At 34.0% G+C, this 13310-nt stretch overlaps 1 protein-coding gene across 1 annotated transcript; it reads right to left on the bottom strand.

Annotated features, from left to right (window-relative positions):
- Positions 1–245: 245 nt before the first annotated feature.
- Positions 246–657, bottom strand: LOC120143306 (auxin-responsive protein SAUR71-like). Its single transcript, XM_039157663.1, has one exon. The coding sequence runs from the start codon at positions 655–657 to the stop codon at positions 259–261; it is 399 nt and encodes a 132-aa protein (XP_039013594.1). The 3' UTR covers positions 246–258.
- Positions 658–13310: the final 12653 nt, after the last annotated feature.

The raw sequence follows: 13310 nt of genomic DNA on the forward strand, positions 1-13310 counted from the left end.
CTTTAAACACGAAAATGAGAAAACATCAATTGTATTTCGGAAGGCCTGCCTTCCAACCAAACACAAATTTTGCACCATTTTTCAAACCACAGTACACATCAATTTTATCAATATGATTTTCGTTAACAGAGACAAATTTAAATCCGACTAGAACCAGGACCACACAAAAAAGGACCCTAAACTTGTTCGTTTTCCCTTTGGGTTTCGATATTAGTTTACAAAAAGAATAAAAAGACCTTTTGTTGAATGCTCTTCCTCCTAGTAATTCAAAAAGCAGTCGTCGGAGAAACAACCGACTAGATCCCAGAGCTCACGTGACTCCGCGCCTCCGAGTCTCAATGCTTCCATCACTCGCTCAAAAACCAGCACGTGACACGGAATATGAAGCACTCCTTTCTGGGCGTAACCATATTCCTGAGCCGACTTATTCAGCAACGCGACGAAAACCGGGTGGTTCAGCAACTGGGCGTTCACGGCGAACAGCTCCATCTCTTCCCCTACGTAAATGGGCACGTGACCCTCGGGGACGGACCGCCGCGCTTGCTTCTTCAACGAACAAGCAGTGCCATGTCGAGAGGTGGTATCGGAACGGAGGAGGCAATAATTGGTAGAAGAAACGTGGGAGACGCGGGCGAGACGGCGGATGAGTCGCTTCATGGATGAACCTTGAACTAATTTGATGGTGAAGACAAAGATGAGATCTGTAATGATATGTTTGTTTGGGAAAAAGAAGGGAGAGTGATGGGAGTATATAAAGAAGAGGAAGACATTGACATAGGAAAAGCTAATGACGAGACACAGAGAGAGAGAGCGTAGCGAGTACAGGTAGGACCAGAAGTACTTTGCAGCTACAATATTATAATATTCACTTAATATTATAATATTAGCATTACATTCATACATCATATTCCCCAAGTTTATCGAGCAATGGTATAGAATAATATTCATTTTAAAAAATTAATTATAATAATAGTAAAAAATATTATTTTGAAAGATGATTTTTTTTTAAATTATATACTCATGTTTAATTTATCATACTTCATGAAAGCCCTTTTTTGTTAGATATATTTTTAGTTTACGTGACATAATGTATTAGAAAGTTAAATTTTTTATTAGTTAAAATTTTAGCCTCACATTGAAAATTTTAATTTTAAAAATATTTAATTAATTGTTAATATTATTTTAATTAAAAAATTATTAATTAATTGTTATTTTTATTATTCTCGTGTATTAATGAATCATTTTATCCCATAAACTTAATTTATTTAAAAATAATAATATTTACATAATTCATATTTAAATAATTGACGTGTTAAATAAATAGTAGATAAATAATTCATGTTTAAATAATTTATGATAAATTAATTTATTTTTATAAATATTTAAATTTGTTATTTGACAAATACTTAAAATAATTATGTTATTTAAAATATCCTAAAGTTCTTGTATATCTTTCTTTATTCTTTGTTGAAAGGTGGAAACACCCATCTTTGTGTTGGTTGCCATTCCCGATATTTCTTCTTTTTCCTTTAAATTATTATATCAAACTATTGGTTTTCCTTTGTTTTTTTTTTATTTTTTAACGACCATGTCATTATTGCACGCCTTTCTCTAATCTTATGACATATTTTTTTAATCTTTATGACGCATTTTTACGCATTTGATCGTTGATTTAATTTATCTTTTTTCATAAGGATGAATTTAATATTGTTATTGTCGGAATCGTATTTCAGTTGGATCCGAAATTGAGCTTCGATTTGAATTGATTTGGGTTAGAGTCGCCATCGACCATTTTAAAACGATTTTAGGTGGGTCGGACACCATCTTACTTGATCTGTGTTTGTACAAGAAACGTGTCAGGTACGGGGAGTCGGTTACGGTCAAGGAAGGATTAGCACCCTTGAACCGCCTTTTCAGTACCAATTAATTTATCGATTGTCTTTAATTGCGAAAAGTTAAAAATTTAAATTACTCGATTCGAAATGCTTACCTCTGATTGGTTAGACTTTCTAAAAAAGGATCGAAAAAATATTAGACAAAAAATGATAAATAAATGTTAAATGAATTAAAAAGAAGAAAATAAGAGAAAATAAAATAAAATAAATGTATATATAAAAATAAATCAAAGAAAAGTAAAAAAACTAAAATAATGAATCAAATGTGAAATAAAAAAAATATGAATATGAATATATATCAAAGAAAAAAATTAAATAAGTAAAAAATCATAGAAAAATAACAAAAGAAAAAAACGAAATACAAGAAAAAGAATAAAAAGAATAAAAAATTAAAATAAAAAATATTATATAAATAAAAATGTTAACTTTTAAAAGTAATAAAATAAAACAATATGAAAAAAAGGAAATACTAATAATAAAAACATAATATAAAAAAAATACAAAAATACAAAAAATAGGGGACCAAATTGAAATGTGCGTGAATTCCAGGGTTAAAAATAAAAATTAATGACTAAAATGTAACAAATATAACTTACAGGGACCTTATACGCCATTATCCCATAATAAAAAATACGTAGAAGACCCCTAGATAAAACGGCGTCGTTTTGGTTCGGCTATTTAAGCCTAAAATAAGGCCTTTCTTTCCTCACTTCACTTCATTTCTTCATTTCACACACACACTATAAAAGAAACTCTCTCTCGCCTCTCTCTACATCTCCTCACAGGAGGAGATGGCCGACACCGATCTGGTGGTCAAACCACCGTCCGTCGTCGCCTCTGGCCACCACCGGCGGTGGTCAGAAAAACAAAAACTGCACCGAAATGCTCCTCTCAATAGCCCCAACAACAATCCAAAGCCAAAATCTCCAAAAACACCACAAATCGTGTAGATCTAGGAAAACCCGTTTGAATTTTTTTTACCTTTTTTGACGATTTTTCTACTTCTGATGGCCCCTGTTTTTTTGCTTTGTTTGGCTTTGTTGTGTTTATTGTTTTGATGTTGATATACTGTGGTAGATTGATGGTTTTATTTTTGTTTCCATGGCTTCGTTGTTGTCACTGTTGTATCTCGATGGCTCTCGGTTTTTCTTCGGTTGTAATGTTGTGGTGGTGTTTTATGACGGGTTCCTGGTTTCTTTTGCTCTCTGTGTTGATGTTCGATGTCGTTGGGTCTCCCCTTCATGCCCCCTGGCAATGCTCGATGATGGGGTATTTATACCCCCTCCGACCGTTTGTCTGCTTCGATCAATATGGTAACAAGTCGACGTTGGTCGGGGATTTCGGGACGGGTCAGTCCCGATTTCCCCGACCGAAAATCCCCATGTTGACCGGTGCGTGTACTGTTGTTGGTGGCATGACCTTTTGGTTACCATAACTCACGCGACGATGATGCTTGACTAAAATGTGTGTGAGAAACCCTAAGGCACTGGGGCTGGTTCAGGCCCATTAGCCTATGCTGGACCCGAACTCACTTTGGATCCGGAGAGAAAAAAAACAAAATGAATAAAATAAATAATAAATGAATAATAAAAATAATAACAAATATATATTATATATATTCTAAAAATGTTTCCAAAATTTCAAAAACATTTTCAGACTATATATTATAAATATTTAAAAATGTTTTCAAAAAATATTTTCTAAAAATATTTTAAAAAACTATATAAGTTTTCAAAATGATTTTAAAAAATATATATATATATATATATATATATATATATATATATATATATTTAAAATGTTTTTTTAAAACTATATATTATATAAGTTTTCAAAATGATTTTAAAAAATTATATATTATATATATGTTTTTAAAACTATATATTATATAAGTTTTCAAAAATAATTTTAAAAATTATATATTATATATTTTCCAAAATGTTTTAAAAACTATATATTATATAGTTTTCAAAAATGTTTTTTTAAAACTATATATTTTATATATTTTCAAAATATTTTAATTTAAAACTATATATTTTATATATTTTCCAAATATTTTAAAACTATATATTATATACGTAGTTTCAAAAATCATTTGCAAACTATAATATATATATAGATATATGTATATAAAAAAAATATGTGAACGAAAATTAGTGTCTACAGCTGCCCCTCTTTGTCTTTTTCGTGGAACGAAAAATAGGACAAAGATAAAAAGACAAAAAATTTCGTTCGGTGGAGTTGAAGAATAACTCCCTGTCGAATTGGGTTGCGGATGGCTCTTCCGTTTCGAAGTCGAGTCCATCTCGAAATGACATGGAATTGAAGTCGTAGTCCGGAATTTGAATTGGATTCTCATCGTAGTCCGCCTCGGTCTTTTCTCGGTTTAAAGACCTTGGTTTGAAAATTCGATTGGAAATAGTTCATTGACTCCACCATGTGATTAACAGGCCCTCGAGTCGAAACAAATCAAACTCAAAGGGCCTTTGTTGACAGATAGCTTTTCTTGACTTAAGCTATGCTGTCGGAAAATGGTTTCTTATTACTAAGGCATGGCTAACCCAGATCTTCTTCTCGACTTGAAAACCTCGACTGCAACCGGCAAAGAGTATGAATGATGAGACATCGAGCTGAATGGAATCGAACTCGACAATTTTTGCTGACAGATAGCCCTTCTTGTCTCGAGCTATGCTGTAAGTTTTATTTGCCTCTGAGTTGAATTTAATCGAACTCGAAGGTCTTCGGTTGGTAGATAACCCTTCTCGGCTTCAGCTATGCTGCAAATGATGTGCCTTGGAGCTGAGCGTAGTCGAACTCGAAAGTCTTTTGGTGACAGATAACCCTTCTAGCATTGAGTTATGCTGTAAATGATGTGCCCTCGAAGCTGAGTCTAATCGAACACGAGGGTCTTTGGCAGATAGCCCTTCTTGACTTAAGCTATTCTACAAATGATGTGCCTTGGAGCTGAGCGTAGTCAAACTCGAAGGTCTTTGGTTGGCAGATAACCCTCATTGACTTAAGTTATACTGCAAATGATATGTCTTGGAGCTGAGCGTAGTCGAACTTGAAGGTCTTTTGGTGACAGATAACCCTTCTAACCTTGAGTTATGCTGTAAATGATGTGCCCTCGAAGCTGAGTGTAATCGAACTTGAGGGTTTTTGTCAAATAACCCTTTTCGACTTAAGCTATGCTACAAATGATGTGCCTTGGAGCTGAGCATAGTTGAACTCGAAAGTCTTTGGTTGGCAGATAACCCTTCTCGACTTAAGTTATGCTGCAAATGATATACCTTGGAGCTGAGCGTAGTTGAACTCGAATGTCTTTTGGTGACAGATAACCCTTTTAGCCTTGGGTTATGTTGTAAATGATGTGCTATCTAAGCTGAGTGTAATCGAACTCGAGGTCTTTGGTAGATAGCCCTTCTCGACCTAAGCTATGCTACAAATGATGTGCCTTGGAGCTGAGCGTAGTCAAACTCGAAGTTCTTTGATTGGCAGATAACCCTTCTCGACTTAAGTTATACTGCAAATGATATGCCTTGGAGCTGAGCGTACTCGAACTCGAAGGTCTTGGCTGACAGACAACCATTGAGTTATGCTGCAGCTAGTTTCTTAAAAAAATGTCTTCCCTTCACATGTCTAAGCCGATCATAATTCTCCAGGTGGTTCCCCTAAACCAAGTAATGTGATTTTTGGATGACTCCCCTTCACAGGAAAGTCCACTGATAAATTATGTCAGCCGGATATCTTCCATCGTGGAATTGAAATCTAGCTTGAAAACGTCAATCGGTAACTAGCCACTCGTCGTTGAGTTAATCTGAACTGGTTCTTAAACTCATATGAAGTTGATTATTGATCTTTCAATATGTCAAATTGGTTGAGGTGTAGCTTCTTGCTGCTGAGTTAAGCAACCACCATCAATCTTTAAAAGTGTTTTTGAATCGAGTATCATTCATCTTGAAGTCGAAACTCAACTCTAAAGGCTGTAAAAAATCATGTATACGAAAAATAATAAATGTGATGCTCTTAAGTATGCCTAAGATGCATGCAACATGAATGAGTTATGTTTTATCTCTTGGATTGGAGTCTCATATTTTGTCTGCCAATATGGTCATTGGAATCGATCGTGCCCCATTTGCTTCTCGAGCTTTGGGTTTATAGACCTTTCATATTTGAGACTATTCTGTTTGAAAATGTTTTTCTCTTTTTTCTTGTTTTAGGAGGGAAAAGGATAAAAATACTGTAAAATATTACTCCTTAATTGAATCAAATTGTAAATATGAGTTCAAAGTATATCAAAGGAATCAATAGCTCTTTTAATGATTTCAGAGTTATAGCTCTTTGAAAAATGTTCAAATGGATGAGTTGACTTTGGTTGACCTAAGGTTTCATCAATGAAAAGGTCATTTTTTGGTTATTGCAACATGCTTTTCTTTGGATTGTCATTTTAATTGGATGCGGACAAAATGACGCAACTAGCTGGATCCATAGAGGCGGGGCCTTTAACCAATTGCTACAGAGGGATAGCTTAATATGTAAACACCTTTATCAGGTTAGTTGAATCTTATCCATAAAGCTGAGGCGTTTAACCAATTGCCTTAGAGGGACAACTCAAGTTTTATTGTATATTATAATCACATTTATCAGGCTAGCTGAATCTTATCCATAAAGCCGAGGCGTTTAACCAATTGCTTTAGAGGGACAACTCAAGCTTTATTGTATATATATATATAATATTATAATCTGTGTATACTGGTCCAATTTCTTAAGTTTGTCAAGAAGAACCTGTTATAGTCTAGGTGTTTTTGAAAGTCAATGAATCTCATCTTTAGAGTTCAATTTCCAAACAACTGACCTAAACTAGATTTTCTTACTTGACTATTCCATATGTGAAGATCATTATCATCACTGAACGTTTTAATCAAAAAGTATAGTAATTGTCATATGCAAACGATGCCCATGTTGTCCGTACCTATGCATATTTAAATACCAAGTCTTATGAATGGAGAAGGCTATATTGGTTGTTTGCAAGAAAATGGTAAGGTGTTTGAGTGTATCTTTCTGAAGTAAGGTCAAAAGTAATTGTTTTATTAGTTATTTTATCATGTTAACTTGTCAAAGATCTGTAACTCTGAATCATTTACGGAGTTTTTTAATTTAGTCAATATTCAAAGAATTGCAAGTTTACAAATGTGATTCATTGCTCAACATCTTTAAAGTAATATAAATTTATTTAAAAATCCTTACAAAAACTTGAGAAAAAACGAAAAAAAAACAAATTCAAACAGAATGCCTTAAATGATGAAATGATCTTCCTCACTTGGATGCCCCCAAGTTGTTGAAGTCGATTCAGTTCTGGTTATGCATCTTCTGTACGACTTTCTTGAATGCGTAACAATTCTCAATAGTGTGCCCTGGGAAACCGCCGTGATATTTTCAATGAGCATTCTCATCATACCACTTGGGGTATGGGGGCTTCATGAGTTCCACCAGATATGGTGACACTACATGGGTGTCAAGAAGTTGTTGGTAAAGCTCTTTGTAGGTCATGGGAATAGGGTCGAAATGTTCCATTTCCCTCCTATGCTCTCTGAAATCTTGTTTATAAGTACCTTTCGATACAACTGCATTTGATTTTGGCTTGGATATTGTGACACCTTTATTAGTGTGGTAGGTGTTAACATTGTTAATCTCCCCATCTCTTTCCTTTACAGGAGGTTTTTTATTGGCCTCTTCATCTTTTATCTTACCTTACTTTATGGCTGACTCGACCATTTCCCTGACCATAACCAAGTCTGAAAAGCTTCCTGATGTGATCACAACCAGGTGTCCAAAGTATGGAGTCTTCAGAGTCTGTACAAAAAGTTTTCGGGTTTCTTTCTCATCCAAGGGCAGATGAACTTGTACAACCAAATCCCTCCATTTTGTGTGTATTGCCTGAAAATCTCGTTATGTTTCTTTTCCATGCTTTATAGCATAACTCGATCTGGCCTTATGTCATTGACATGCTTGTATTGTTCCATAAATGACTTGATCAGGTCCCTCCAGGTCTTGATATTTGATCGACTTAGCTAGTTGTACCACCGGATGGCTGAGCCTGACAGACTCTCCTGGAAGCAGTGGATCAGGAGTTGGTTGTTTCCTCCATATCCTATCATTTTCAGCAAAATATAGTGATGTGAGCAAATGGGAAACTATTCCCGTCAAACTTCTCGAATTCTGAAGACTTGAATTTTGGAAGAAGAACCAAGTTCGGGATTAGACTAAGCTCTGCGGCATCGACTCCAAGGTAGTCATGGTCTCTTTTAACTACCTTCATTTGCTCCTCCAATTGTTTGATTTTCTCTTCAATCTTCTTTGATTTGTCCACTCCGTCTGAATCCGATATATGGTAATAACCCAGATTGTTCTCAGGGTTAAATACAGAGGGCGAGGGATTTTTTTTTGCAACAGATGAGTCCCCTCGAAGTTCCGGTAAGTTTTGAAGTGAGACAACCACTTGTGGGGTGGGTGGTATAGTTACCCCTTTCGGTGAACCTGCCCCAGGCGTACTGATATGTTGTAGGCCAGACAACTTGGCTACAATTTGATCGACCAAGGACTCTTGGTTTTTCATGATTGTATTCAGAGTACTTAGACTACTCTGGTTTATCTTATCTTCTAGCTATTTTTGTAATTTCAGCATATTCTTTTCGATCTGAGAAATTATGGCTTCCATTTTCTTCTTTTTCAAGCGGGTGTTATGCGGATGGGGTGTGCCCAATGCTTGAGGTGGTGTATCCAGTATGTGTTCCTTTCGATGAGACATGCTTCTTGTTAGTTAATGCGAATGTAAAGAAAAATAACAAAAATGTAAAATATGTCTAGATGCATAATGCATGCAATGTTCGAGGCATTGATCCAAAAAATGTGTCTGTGATTAGAAATAATCCTCATCGGAGACAAAAGTGTTACGTCTGAAGAGACAAAAAAAATTTTGATGGTATAGATCCCGAACAACCTTTGACAAGTTGATTCGTCTTCCATCTTGAGGTGTATCCAACGCTTGAGGTGGTGTATCCAGTATGTGTTCCTTTCGATGAGACATGCTTCTTGTTAGTTAATGTGAATGTAAAGAAAAATAACAAAAATGTAAAATATGTCTAGATGCATAATGCATGCAATGTTCGAGGCATTGATCCAAAAAATGTGTCTGTTATTAGAAATAATCCTCATCCGAGACAAAAGTGTTACGTCTGAAGAGACAAAAAAAAATTTGATGGTAGATCCAAAATGTATCTATTATTAGAAATAATCCTCATCGGAGACAAAAGTGTTACGTCTGAAGAGACAAAAAAAAAATTGATGGTATAGATCCCGAACAACCTTTGACAAGTTGATTCGTCTTCTATCTTGAGGTGTATCCAACGCTTGAGGTGGTGTATCCAGTATGTGTTCCTTTCGATGAGACATGCTTCTTGTTAGTTAATGCGAATGTAAAGAAAAATAACAAAAATGTAAAATATGTCTAGATGCATAATGCATACAATGTTCGAGGCATTGATCCAAAAAATGTGTCTGTTAATAGAAATAATCCTTATTGGAGACAAAAATGTTACGTCTGAAGAGACAATTTTTTTTGATGGTATAGATCCCGAACAACCTTTGACAAGTTGATTCGTCTTCCATATTTTCTGTTACTGGTTGAATATCTTGTAGAAACGTTCCGACCCCTTTGGCTAAACTTGTGCAAATGACGATCTGCTTGCCCCAAAAAGAGGTCTCGAAGGACTGCATTTGCGACTTTCACTCTCTGTTGAGCTTGTTTCTAATTAAAGTGCTATTGGAGCCCTCCATCCAAAGTTTATCGGATTGTTTCTTGAATTCGTCAATAATGGTCTCCAGCTTAGCTAGGGTTTCGCCATCTTGTTCTCGTAGTTTTTTAAAGGATCGTATTGCCCCTGCAACCTTAGTCAGCTCATCCCGGTCCATCCTAAGTATTCTCTGACCAAAGCTGGACTTCTGAGTTTTTCATATATTGTATTATAACCCCTTTGTCCATTAATGCATATTATTCAAGTTTAACAAACACGTTTTTGGTGGATCAACACCTCTTTTAAATGATGCGAATGATGAAAACAAAATAAAAGAGAACAAAAATAAAAAGAGTTAGTGAGGTAAATCAAAACAATAATAAAAATGAAAAATTCTACCCCACATGCTTATTATTCCTACCCGGACATGATCTCTATCCCGTATGCTAATTTCAAACAAATCCTAACCGCATATTTTTCTAGTTCACATGCTTTGAATAGAAAGTAAAGCAAGAAACAAAATAACCTAGGGTTTGGAATGAGGTTTTGGAGTGGGATCTAATTCTATGTACTCTCCTGGTTTAGGTTCTAAAGAGGTACCCGAGTTCTCCTTGTTGGTGCCCCCTTGGGCTTGCCAGACCCTTAGTCCTAAGCCCATTACAAGCTTGTGTGGACTAAGTTAAACTCGAGAGGAAACATTCGCTTATGGCCATACGGAGAATAAATTCACACGAAATCATAAGGTATATGAATCCCGAAGGTTACTTGCTAGGCCCATATGGAGAATAAATTTTCACGAAGGCGTCGCTTTCACCCCCACTTAAAAGGGTTTGGAGCTCGGGTATAGAGCCAGAGATAGAAAACTTTGAAAATCTGAAATCATTAAAAACGTTAGTACAACTATTTATTTGAAAAAAATAATCAAAGATAAATAATAAGAATCGAATAATTAAATTAAAATTTAAACTTTCAATTTTTGCTTAAAAAAGACAACCGAAAATTAATTCGGCCTGACTCACTTACCTGTCCCCAGCAGAGTCGCCAAGCTGTCAGAACCGTCTTTCGGTTAGACCCGGAATTGGGCTTCGACTTGAATTGATTTGGGTTAGAGTCGCTACCGACCATTTTAAAACGAATTTAGGTGGGTCAGACACCATCTTATCTGATCTGCGTTGTACCAGAAACGTGTCGGGTTTGGGAGTCGGTTACGGTCAAGGAAGGATTAGCACCCTTGAACCTCCATTTCGGTATCAATTAATTTATCGATTGTCTTTAATTGTGAAAAGTTAAAAATTAAAATTTATATTACACGATTCAAATTGCTTACCTCTGATTGGTTGGACTTTCAAAAAAAGGGTCGAAAAAATATTAGACGAAAAATAATAAATAAATGTTAAATGAATTAAAAAGAAGAAAAAAATAGAAAATAAAATAAAATAATAAAAAAATAAAAATTATATATAAAATTAATTCAAAGAAAAGTAAAAAAAACTAAAATAATGAATCAAAGGTGAAAAAAATATGAATATAGATCAAAGAAAAAAATATTAAATAAGTAAAAAATCATAACAAAATAACAATAGAAAAAAATGAAATAGAAGAAAAAAGAATAAAATGAATTAAAAAATTAAAATAAAAAATATTAGATAAATAAAAAAGTTAACTTTTAAAAGTAATAAAATAAAATAATATGGAAAGAAAGAAATACTAATAATAAAAACATAATAAAAAAAATACAAAAAATAGGGGACCAAATTGAAATGTGCACGAATTCCAGGGTCAAAAATAAAAATTAATGACTAAAATGTAACAAATACAACTTACAGGGACCTTAAACGCCATTATCCCATAATCAAAATATACGCAGAAGGCCCCTAAATAGAACGGCGTCGTTTTGGTTCGGCTATTTAAGCCTAAAATAAGGCATTTCTTTCCTCACTTCACTTCATTTCTTCATTTCACTCACTCTCTCTAAAAAAAACTCTCTCTCGCCTCTCTCTACATCTCCTCACCGGAGGAATGGCCGGCATCGATCCGATTGTCGAACCGTCGTCCGTCGCCGCCTTCGGCCACCACCGACGATGGCCGAATAAACAAAAAATGCACCGAAATGCTCCTCTCAATAGCCCCATCAACAATCCAAAGCCAAAATCTCCAAAAACACCATGAATCGGTGTAGATATAGGAAAAAGTTTGGGTTTTTTTATACCTTTTTTGATGATTTTTCTACTTCCGATGGCCCCTGTTTTTTTTGCTTTGCTTGGCTTTGTTGTGTTTATTGTTTTAATGTTGGTCTGCTATTGTAGGTTGATGGTTTTGTTTTTGTTTCCGTGGCTTCGTTGTTGTCACTGTTGTATCTCGATGGCTCTCGGTTTTTCTTCGGTTGTAATGTTGTGGTGTTGTTTTATGATGGATTCCCGGTTTCTTTTTCTCTTTGTGTTGATGTTCGATGTCGTTGGGTCTCCCCTTCATGCCCCCTGACAGTGTTCGATGATGGGGTATTTATACCCCTCCGGCCGTTTGTCCGCTCCGATTAATATGGTAACAAGTCAACGTTAGCCGGGGATTTCAGGATGGGTCAGTCCCGATTTCCCCGACCAGAAATCCTGGTGTTGACCGGTACGTGCATTGTTGTTGTTGGCGTGACCTTTTGTTTACCCTAACTTACGCAGCGCTGATGCGTGACTGAAATGTGTGTGTGAAAACCTAAGGCACTTGGGCTGGTTCAGACCCATTAGCCTATGCTATACCCGAACACACTTTGAACCTGGAGAAAAAAAAAAGAAAAATAAATAAAATAAATAATAAATGAATAATAAATAAAATAAATAATATATATATATATATATATATATATATTCTAAAAATGTTTCCAAAATTTCAAAAACATTTTCAGACTATATATTATACATATTTAAAAATGTTTTCAAAAATATTTTCTAAAAATATTTTAAAAAACTATATAAGTTTTCAAAATGATTTTAAAAACTATATATTATATATATGTTTTTAAAATTTTCTTTTAAAACTATATATTATATAATTTTTCAAAATGATTTTAAAAAATTATATATTATATATATGTTTTTAAAATATTTTTAAAACTATATAGTATATAAGTTTTCAAAAATAATTTTAAAAACTATATATTATATATTTTCCAAAATGTTTTAAAAACTATATATTATATAGTTTTCAAAAATGTTTTAAAAAAACTATATATTATATATATATTTTCAAAATGTTTTAAAACTATATATTATATATATAGTTTCAAAAATCATTTGAAATATATATAATATATATAGATAGATATATGTATATATAAAAAATATGTGATCGAAAATTAGTGTCTACAGTTACACTAATAAAGATGATGCCTATTTATAAACATATTAATATTCTCTGCTTTGGACCCTTAAATTGGACTTGGATATACAATTTCCGTTAATGATTTTTTAACAATGTTCGACTTTGATTTGTGATTTGTCAGTAGTCTTTTAGTAACTTGATTCATATTTGTAGTTCATTTACCGATGCAGTAAGATCTGTTCTATCTATCTTTTGTTCAAATTATTTTGTCAGGTTTTTAACATTTTTTCCTTATATGGTCATTGTGTGA

The sequence above is a fragment of the Hibiscus syriacus genome, unplaced genomic scaffold (genome assembly GCF_006381635.1).
Source record: "Hibiscus syriacus cultivar Baekdansim isolate YM2019G1 unplaced genomic scaffold, ASM638163v2 tig00110840_pilon, whole genome shotgun sequence".
In the NCBI taxonomy this organism is placed as follows: domain Eukaryota; kingdom Viridiplantae; phylum Streptophyta; class Magnoliopsida; order Malvales; family Malvaceae; genus Hibiscus; species Hibiscus syriacus.

Coding starts and splice junctions, on each gene's coding strand:
- LOC120143306 (XM_039157663.1), bottom strand. CDS start 657: ATGAAGCGACTCATCCGCCGTCTCGCCCGCGTCTCCCACGTTTCTTCT.